This window comes from Benincasa hispida, chromosome 11 (assembly GCF_009727055.1).
Source record: "Benincasa hispida cultivar B227 chromosome 11, ASM972705v1, whole genome shotgun sequence".
Taxonomy (NCBI): domain Eukaryota; kingdom Viridiplantae; phylum Streptophyta; class Magnoliopsida; order Cucurbitales; family Cucurbitaceae; genus Benincasa; species Benincasa hispida.
Genome location: NC_052359.1, coordinates 78,182,096 through 78,192,988, shown reverse-complemented (window position 1 = coordinate 78,192,988; position 10,893 = coordinate 78,182,096). Strand labels below are relative to the sequence as shown.

General features: G+C 35.3%; 1 protein-coding gene and 1 long non-coding RNA gene across 2 annotated transcripts; one reads left to right on the top strand and one right to left on the bottom strand.

Annotated features, from left to right (window-relative positions):
• The first annotated feature begins 398 nt into the window (after positions 1-398).
• LOC120091646 (UDP-URONIC ACID TRANSPORTER 1-like) lies at positions 399-10,084 on the top strand. Its single transcript, XM_039049748.1, is given in 4 exon segments — positions 399-1,236; positions 2,326-2,429; positions 2,992-3,220; positions 9,665-10,084. Coding segments are annotated over 4 exon segments (921 nt in total). The 5' UTR covers positions 399-795; the 3' UTR covers positions 9,812-10,084.
• LOC120091647 lies at positions 7,564-9,658 on the bottom strand. The gene is made up of 2 exons (XR_005485766.1): positions 8,858-9,658; positions 7,564-7,786 (listed from the first exon to the last, which is right to left on the bottom strand). It is a non-coding gene; the product is annotated as an uncharacterized LOC120091647 (long non-coding RNA).
• Positions 10,085-10,893: the final 809 nt, after the last annotated feature.

Genomic DNA, 10,893 nt, shown 5'->3' with positions numbered 1-10,893 from the left:
AATGTTTAAGGGCATTACAGTAATTGTTAGATAAAAAAAAAATAATGTTTTTAAAAGGGATCTAATTGCAAAACTCTAAATAGGACATTTTTGTCAATTACCTCTAAAACATGGGTACCCTTAGGGCCTAAATCTATAACTCAATAAGGGATATACAAAGGAGGTTTTCAATGTAAATTTTAGTAATGTGGGATTCTCAAAAGGTTTATTATTCATTTATTTAAAATTTTTCACCATCTAAACTTAATTCAACTATTGAAAATCAAAAGGTTCATGATCCAAATTCACGCTCTTGATTTAAACTTAAAAGGAATGATATGATCGGTGAGGAAAGGAAGGCTATTTCTCCACCGACAGAAATTGAGTTATTCTTCTTCCCAGATCAATCTGTATCTTGTATTTATTGAAGACTACAAACAACTATTGCTATTGTTATATAAAATTACACAAATTTCTTTGTTTCATTTCATCATTCATCTTCATGGCTTCATGGATCGAATAATACCAATTTTTTCTTTTAATTTGACACATGTCGGACAAACAGACAACAGAAATTTTCTCTGTTTTCAGTTTTTTCCATCACCAGCAAACTTCCCCCATACTCGCTCGCAACGATTCTGTAGAGATTAGAGATTACCCTTTTTCTTTTCTTTTCTTTTTCCTTCCCTCAGAGATCCCAAAAGGGAAATGCCTTTGATCCCATTGCAGCTCAGTTGAGAGCTTCCCTTCCAAATCCACCCACCCTTTGAACCACAATCCATAATCAAATTAGAAATTGAAGAAAGCCCAATACAAATGGCCTCCAATCAGCAGACCCTTTTCGTATTATCCCTTGTAATCTTTTGGTATTCATCTAACATTGGTGTTCTTCTTTTGAACAAGTTTTTGCTCTCCAATTTTGGCTTCAGATTCCCAATCTTCCTCACAATGTGCCATATGTCCGCCTGCGCCATTCTCAGCTACTTCTCCATTGTTGTTTTCAAGGGTTCCTATCCAGATGCTTAAGTCCAGGTCCAATTCCTTAAAATCTCCACGCTCAGCCTTGTTTTTTGTGGCTCTGTCGTCGGTGGCAATGTTTCCCTTCGCTACCTTGCTGTATCCTTCAATCAAGCGGTCGGTGCGACGACGCCGTTTTTCACCGCTCTCTTTGCCTATTTGATGACCCTTAAGAGGGAGGCTTGGGTCACTTATGCTGCTCTTGTTCCTGTTGTTGCTGGGGTTGTCATCGCCAGTGGGGTATGTTTGAGTTTTTTCTTGGACTATTCTAATTCTCTTTTGTGTTTATCTATTTTGTGCATCTTTTGGTTGCATATGTACAAAGAAATATTTAAGATTCCTTTATGGATTAATATAATGCTGGATATTGTCTTCCACATTGTGAGGATCATCAAATAGGCAAGAAAAAACTCTTTGTACAAATAATATGGATAGGGACAACCTTGAAAACAACAATGGAGAAGTAGCTGAGAATGGCGCAGGCGGACATATGGCACATTGTGAGGAAGATTGGGAATCTGAAGCCATAATTGGAGAGCAAAAACTTGTTCAAAAGAAGAACACCAATGTTAGATGAATACCAAAAGATTACAAGGGTCATATTATTTGCTGTTCATCTAACATTGGTGTTCTTCTGGTATTATATATCCCTTTGTTAATCTTTTGGTATTCATCTAACATTGGTGTTCTTCTTTTGAACAAGTTTTTGCTCTCCAATTATGGCTTCAGATTCCCAATCTTCCTCACAATGTTCCATATGTCCGCCTGCGCCATTCTCAGCTACTTCTCCATTGTTGTTTTCAAGGTTGTCCCTATCCATATTATTTATGGATTAATATAATGCTGGATATTGCATATGTACTAATATAATGCTGGATGCAAAGCCTCATATTATTTGCTGCACGGAATAATTTCAATATTTAGGAATGGGATCCCAAATCTTAAATGCCATCAGTACTCATTGATTGGTTCAAGCTATGATATTGTCTTCCACTTTCAAATAGGCCATTTATGAATCATTAGTTATAAACATATCAAAGTTAACGTTTATCAGGGCAGGCTCAAATTAGCCTGTTCAGTGTGTTTGTGACCTTGAGGGGGATAGTTTATGGGGTTTATTAGAGAAGAATAGAGGATCAGCCTTCAAACTAGCAGATTGCTGAGACAAAGCCTTTACCTGTTTGACTGTAGTAGTTCGCATTTGAGCGTTCTATTCAGAATACTGTTCCTACAAATAAATTGATTTTTTTTTACATGCTTATATTATAATAATGTATTTTTGTTCTATTTTCTTTATGGAGTCGTAAGACTTTCTATGGGTGATGGCAGGGTGAGCCGGGTTTTCACTTGTTTGGATTTATTATGTGCATCAGTGCAACTGCTGCAAGGGCATTCAAGTCTGTTCTTCAGGGTATCCTATTGTCTTCTGAAGGGTAATTGTAATTGTCAGAAACTACCTTTCTTTTTCCTCTCGATAAATTTTCTATTGTCAAACTATTCCCCCAATTTCATAGAAATACCATATAAGAATTCAAATCTTTGAAGAATCCCCCTCCCACGTTTGATAATTAAATTAGATTGATCTTACTTTTTTCTCGAGGAACATGTTAATGTGCAAGAGTCAAGCTTGCATGGAGTTGACTCATAAGTAAGAAAAAATGAAAAATGTGAAACACTGACGTGCAATTGATGTTATAGACCAATATGTTTCCTTGAGTAGTTTGTGTGTTTATTAGTTTAGTATTCTATGTTCATAGTTATCATTTAAATGCTACAAATTCATACGTAGGATGGGATAAATTTTTCTCTGTGTATAACAAAGCCCATGTCCTAAGAGGCCTACATCCTCCATCCTTATGGACGTTGCTTTTGTTGCATCATAAAGTTTCTGCTCCTTCTTCTGCAGAACTTTGTCACCTTCGTCAGTTCATCTAGCTGTTTCTTCACTTTCTAAGTGACAAAATTATATGCTTATTGTCTGTTGATTGTTGGCAGGGAAAAGTTGAACTCAATGAATTTGCTGCTCTATATGTCCCCAATTGCAGTTCTGGCCTTGTTACCTGTAGCACTTATTATGGAACCAAATGTTTGGGATGTTACCTTAGCACTTGGAAGGGACCATAGATTCATGTGGCTTCTTCTTTTATTGAATTCAGTTATGGCTTATTCTGCAAATCTGTTGAATTTCTTGGTTACTAAACATACCAGCGCACTGACACTTCAAGTAAGATATCTTCTTGATCTTCTTCTCTTGTTATTTGGTTCAAGGATATCCATAAGCCCATATTACTTAGTTTTCATTACATCAGTTCTCCCAGAAATCCATGAAGAGATCTCATTGAATTTGATTGATCATGCCACTTCTTAATTTTATGTTCGTTTTTCCTTTCTTCAAAAGGAAAAAATTAGAAACGACTTTTATTGTAAGAGATTAGAGAGGTGGTTTTTTGGGAAGAACAGGGACAAGGTTCGTTGTATGGGTGTGTTTTTTTCTGTAATCCTTTCTCCATTAGAGTTGGGCCATTGTTAAGGATGATATTAAAGGGTTTTTAGGAAACACTTTTCTTTTTTTTTAATAAAACAACCATTTTCATAAAAAAGAACGAAAGAATACAAGGACATTCAAAAAACCAAGCCTACAAAAAGAGAACCGCACTAAAGAAAAGGAGTCTAATCAAACAAAACAGTACTTTGAGTGGGGAAACCTAAACTTGACTGGAACTTATAGATGTCTTATCTCCAAGAAGAGTGACATAAAGGATGACAGACTATAGCCTTTAAACTTGTCAGATGATTTTTTTTTTCTGCGAATCAAAAAATATTAGACCGAAAAACTCAGAAGATATAGTGACTTGCTGGAAAAATCTCATCAATATGTTGCGAGAAGGATCGCTTCCATAGAATTATTAAAGATTCTATTCTCCAAAACTTCAATTTTTACTTTTTTAAGAAAGGAAGCTTAGACACTTTTTCCTTCTGTTTTGGGTGCGTCGTTGATGTTTGAAAAGTTGCAAATAGTGAAAAAGGACATCCCCTCAACCTGAGAAATTACAGATCCACATTATTGTTATCATTATTATTTTTGTTCAATTTTTTAGAAGAAAACAAAACTATCATTGATATTTGAAAAGTTACAATATGAGATAAAAGTTTCATCCTCAAATTATGAAAAACTAAAACATTGTAAGAATGCCCACCTACTAAAAATATTCACATCAATGCCTCCTTTGGTATCTCTAGCCAGGAAGGAGTTAAATAATTTTGAGGATTTGCATGGATCTTCTACAGATTATTAACTAGGGATTTGCCTAGTGGTAAATAAGAGAACATCCCCTTGATAAAGTGCTAAGAGGTTATGCGTTCAATCTATGGCGGACCACCTGCCTAGGATTTAATATCCTACGAGTTTCCTTGACACCCAAATGTTGTAGGACAGACTGGATATCCCATGAGGTTAGTCGAAGTGCACGTAAGTTGGTCCGGACACTCACGGATATCAAAAAAAAAGATTGTTAACTAGGGATTTGTGTAGATTTTGTTTGATAACAAGGTTTTTTTTCTTCATTTCCTATTTGACTCTGGAAAGAGCTTTGGTGAAATTATCAAAGCTTACAAACTTGGAGGAGTTTTGATGAATGACAGTGGGATTACTCCTTTGACAACTTTTTCATTGATAAACATCTGCCAATCTCAACTTGCTTTGTGTGGTGGACAGAATTTCTTGCAAAGTTTGTGGCAGCTTAATTTTCACATATCATCTTATGGTATTCTCTGTAGGAATCTTCAAATCCATTAAAACTCATGCTGATGACATTCCTTCACATTTGCTTTGCAAAACAATTGATTTTTTTTTGCTTTGGTAAATTATGAGGTTGCCTCAAACATATGTACAATAGCCAAAAGTGGATCTTCAATACGTTAATAGATCCTACCCAATCAACATTAGAAAATAATCCAATACTTTTAGTATTCTTTTCAAAGAAGATACCTTGACTTGGGTTATTTTTAGATATTTGATATTGTGTAGACAACATTCATATAAACTTTAGTAGGACTATTCATGAATAGACTTATTAAGGGGCACTCAAAAGTGTTGTTGCCAACAGTCCAATCAATAGTGCCTGCAAGGCATCCAACCCCCTTCCTATTGATTCATATCAAACACAAACATGTAAGTTAAAATCTCTAACAAAATAAAAAAAACTCGATCATAAACTGCAGAGTGGAAGAATGTAGAAGCTTTTATGAAAGTTTGGTCCCTTGCTAGGTTCTATGTTTCTCTTTGGATGTCATTATAAATTTCTCATTTTAATTATACTTTTGGTTTTATTTGGCTCGATTGAACTCCCTTTCTTTAGTGAGAATCCCCATTTTTTTGGGCTTAATGTTTTTTTTCTTTGTGATGCCCTTGTATTCCTTCACTTTTTTTCCTCAATAAAAGTGGTTCATCAAAAAGACAATGTAGAAGCTTTTTTTGGATGTTGACAAATGGGCATGAGAAGGAGCATGGTTCTGTAGGAGATCCTTTACTACCTTTTGTAAAACCTTGGGATGCCACCTCTTCTTTCTTTTGCTTTTCTATCAAAGGCTCTTTTTAGTAGAATGAATCCGACTAATGTTCGCCCTCCTGTAAATCTTCTTTGGGAGGTGGATGGTTAGAGGGTATTGAAGAAAGGTGGGAGAGTATTAGATTTATGATAAAACCTAAGTCCCTCAAACTGAAGCTGGAAAAATAGAATGGGAAGATGTTTAGGGACCTAAGTATCCAAAAACAGGAAATCATTTCTAGGATCAGGGATTCCAAGATTCCAGGAAATCATCTTTAGGGACCTTAAAATCCAAAAAGAGGGTTCATCTATTCTCAAGATTCCTAGGTCAATTAAGGTAAAATAGAAAAAATTAAGATTCCAAGGTCGAGGAGGGAGGTGGATCTCGTACTCTCATTTAGCAAATTGGAGCATGGTGTCGAAACTCGTGGATGGTGGTCTGTGTATAGGAAATTCGGGCAGCAAAAACATGGGCCTCCTCTTCAATTAGTTCTGGTCATCAGAACATCAACTTCAAGTTTTGTGGGAGTTACTGTAAGTATGTGTTTCGTTCCAATAACCAAAATTGTCGCTTAGTTTCTAAGAGCACCTTTTGGAACTTGTGGAAAATGATCCCTCTCTTCCTTTGGGATTCTGCTCATCTATCACCTTTTCTACGGGAAATATAGGTAGAGTCTAGTTCTGAGAGAATTTCTTGGCTTCATTTAGAGTTCCCCTTTGTGCTTCTCTGTTCTTTGCTCTCATCAAAAGACTTTTGGTCTTTTGTTTGTAGGGAGAAACAACCTCCGTTGATTTTCAATCTAGCCTTTCCTTGAAGGAGAGATTAAGGAGTTAGCTTCCGTTTGTCTTTACTTCAGCGGATTGTTCTATCATTCTTTCTTTGGTATATAGAGATAGACCAACATTTATGGCCTACTAGGCCATCTGGATCTCTCTTCTAACTCTTTATTTCTTTTGATTGACTCCGCTTTTTACTTTTTTCCATACTTGTTTCTTCTCATTCAATTCTTTGCTTGGTTGGTTGCCTTAGGAAGGATTAATGCCATTGACGTTCTACAGAAAGTATTCTCTTATGTCTTTGGCTCAACTTTGCGTGTTCTGTTCTGTGTAGGAATTGAGTAGAGAGGATCTTAATCATTTTAGCTCTGCTGCTTTTACCACTAGTTTGTTGTTTATTATGGGAGAGTTTTAGTTCAGCATTTGTGCATATCAAGCAGTCACAAGACGATGAAGGATGATCTCCCTTTTTCCCGGAGGGGACATGCTTTCTACTTAGCTGGTTTTATCGATGTCATATGGTTTCTTTTGTTGATTCCTTCCCCAAGGAAGTCTGTAAAAAGCTTCTTCAAAGCATTGGAGAGAGATCATGGATGGAGAGATTGGAGAGGATAGCATCTATAAGAGTGAGGTGCCGTCCTTTTCATATAAAAAGTTTTCCGTTTGGGAGCTCGTTGTCAGTTCTCTGAATAATATAGGAGCCCAACAAGAAGAGTCAATGTGGATTGTGTCATTAAAGGAAGCCTTTTGCTAGGCCAGATTTTAAAGCGGGTTGTTCGATGTGAGTCCTCACAACATTTGATACACAATTATTTGGGTTTGCCACATAATTGATATTGGGACCGAATGCTTCCTCAAAGATAGGGATAGTGTTTCAATACATTGTTTATTTACTGCTTTTAAGAGGGGAGAAAATTGTTAATTCTGTATATTATTGAATAAATCAGATTACATAATCAACCTTTTACAAGGTGAATAAATAGAAATCAATAAACCACTAAAGGGAAATACATAAATGGAAAACACTCAAAAAGGAAAATAGTAATGGAAAATAATAATTAGTAATAAACCCCGATTTCCTTCTAATACCCTCTCTCAAACTCAAGGTGGTAGAATGACGAACAACTTGAGTTTATGAAGAAAACTTCTGAAATAAATCAGCAGATCTGGGATGGAAATAGAAACCCCCGAAGAATGACTTGTTAGCCCCTCGCGTCAGTGTCAACATCCTTAGCAAGATGAGCTGACGACTGGACTGGCTTGTTCTTTCCAAGGGATGGGGTTGGGATGTATAAAAACCTTTTTTTTTAGTATACCCGGGAACAACTCCTAGGTCAATTAAGGATCAAATGTTGGAAAGAACAGATATTTCTCGTTCAACGAGTTTCAAAGAACACAAGGATTTTCAGCCCCTTGCTCTAACCAGCTGAGTTACCTGAACCACAAAGTAGGCTGGAAACATAAACCTACGAAGAACGGAAACAAACTTCTGGGTTAGACACATAAATCCACAGATGCAAAGTGAACCAAACAATCAAATAAACCAAATCAAATGAGCCAAGGAATAAAACTGAACCAAAACTTGGCTAATTAAATCGAACTGGGCTTGAACCAAACCAAATCTTGCCTTGTCTTACTAAATTAAACCAAACCAAATAAACTGAACCAAATACTAACTGAAAAGAAATTGGTCTAACAAACTGATTTGAGTGAATTACTTCACTAACTAAACCAATGTTTCGTGAAACCTTTCGTACGGCAGAGACCCACACGATGATTTGAGAAACCCACGGCGAAACTGAAGCAAACTGGAATAGAGGGATTTGGGCTGAGAGGAAACACCCGCGTGCGATTGGGCCGAAGGTGCACGGTTGGGCTCTGAGCATGGTGGCGATGGATGTGGTCAGTGATATGGACAATTGGAGCTGAGTGAACGTGTGATAAATCTAGACTGGTTGAGTGGGCGGCAGACCTGAATGCACGCGACAGGCGACGGAGCAAGGGAAAATGCAATCAAATTGGCCTAGTTGAAGGCATGCAGCAGATCTGAGATTGGTTTTGAGAGCAGTGCAGATCTGAACGAACAAAAAACCACTGGCAATCGATGGCAGGATTTGAAACGGACAACAGCAGCCTTTGCGACAGCAAAGGACTACAGATCTACAGATCTGATCTGTTGGTGAGAACTTCTGATTGGCGCAAGCAGGGAGATGGTGCGGAATAACTATACTAAAACCCTAATGGGCAACTGGTCTGCCTCCGTCGGAGAACGGACAGGACTTTAGCGGCTAAGGTTTAATGAGACAAAATCTAATGCTCTGATACCATGTTGATTTTGTATATTATTGAATAAATCAAAGTACATAATCAACCTTTTACAAGGTGAATAAATAGACATTAATAAACTACTAAAGGAAAATACATAAATGGAAAAGACCCAAAAAGGAAAATAATAATGGAAATTAATAATTAGTCATAAACCCTAATTTCCTTTTAACAAAATAACAATGTCATGGATGATTGATAAAGAGACTTACCTCCTTGATTGAAGCCCTTTTTCAAGTCTTAATATTTTTGTAATTTGCAACAATAATGAAATAGAATGGTGATATTGGGTTCCATTATTGAATACCTGTAAGAGCTCTCCCTTTTAAGTTTGCCTTTGATAATAATGGAGAAAATAGCACTAGATATACAAACCCAAATCTACACTCTACTGCCGGCCAAAGCCTTTGGCATGATGCACTCATTTTAGTTTTCTGTGTAGTTTTAATTCTTCAACTAGTCAATTTTAGCTAGATAGGATAAGGACACGTAGAATTATCGAATGTGTTTTACTTTAAAGAAAATAATTGGTCAAAACTGCTTCTACCTATATTTTCTTATATAGTTTTTCGCATTTTGACAACACAATTGAAATCTAGTTAAATTTTAAATGTGCTTATAACGCATGTAATTTTAAAGATATGATGTGATTCAAACATAGATAATTATTTTTAGTTAATAAAAAGGAGAACTTAATGTTAAATGTGTATACTACATGGAATTGAAAAGAATTTAAAAACCAACATAAATAAAAACTGCATCTCTTTTTTATTTTTTACCGGGTTTCCATAAATAATTTGAAATAAAATTAGTATTCCAAATTCAATGAACCTACATCACATTCCTTGATACCCGTTAGCATGTAACACTATTCATTTCAAAGCCATAAATCAGTTTGAATGAGAAGCTTTCCATGAGAGATGCGTTTCTAACTGCTGCAATCTGTTGAGAATTCTTTATGAAGTTTTAACAGTTGTTCATTCTCATAATCTTCTTCCAAAAAAATCCTTTCTTATCAGGTGTTGGGGAATGCAAAAGGAGCAGTCGCGGTTGTTATCTCCATTCTTCTATTTAGAAACCCTGTCACAGTCATCGGAATTGGTGGTTACACAATAACAGTTCTCGGAGTCGTTGCATATGGAGAAGCGAAGCGGAGGTATAGATAATTGAATGTGTATGGAGAAAGCGAGGTATGGAATCATCACCTTGAAGATGATATGTTCTTATTTTGTGATGATCAGAAAAATGTGAAGAAGAGTTGGAGATTGTTAATTAGAATCATAGGAAAGACGGTTGAGTAATAATTCTTTTTGTTCTATTCATTTGTGTTCCACGTTATCTTTTGTAGAAGATATTGTCCCTTGTTCATTATCAAGTAAGCTGAATTTTCATCACTCCATCATGAAGAATATATAGTTCAGATTTGATTGATCTCTGTAGAAAGCTGTTTGTTGCATGGGATTGAAACCCCATCTTACTTTTCATTCCCACCTTTTGTCTAAAATCTGTCTACTCTTTCTCTTTTTTTAACTAAATTTCAAAGGCAGTTGCAAATATAGTAACCACTCAAAAAAAAATAAATAAATAAATAAATATAACCCAATAAAAAATATTGTAGATATATAAAAATGTAGATTCAGTTTTCAAAGTTTATTGGTGATAGACTATATTATTGATTAGCGATAGTCAGTGAAAAAATATATTTTTTATAATTTTTCATTTTTGTTATTTTTAAAAATATTTTCTAAAATTGTAAATCTAAGGTATGTCAATAGAAATTCTTAAGCAGGAAAATGGTGCAAATATCATTTTGGTGGCTTCAAAATTTGTATACTTTACTGAGAAATATTCATATTAACATGTTTTTACCTTTTAACGTCATTTAGTGTGTTCGACTTAAAATAATTCTATGTTGGGTGATCTTGTAATATTTTTATGAAACATGTCAATGTGGACAAAACATGTTTAAAGGATCTTTGTTGGTTTATGGCGACTATTTTTATTCTTGTAAGCTATTTGAGACAATTAATTAATATAACTAATGCTAAAACCTAAATTAGGCCATTGATATCAAACTAATTGAATGAGAAAAACGGCATATCAAAACGTAACAAAAAAGAAATACAATATTCACCAATCGAACAAATGATATCCATCATACACGATAAAGTCATGGTATATCAATTGGATAAATGATATACTTTATAAACTTATTTTATATAACAAATGTAAAGTATATAAGTTGATT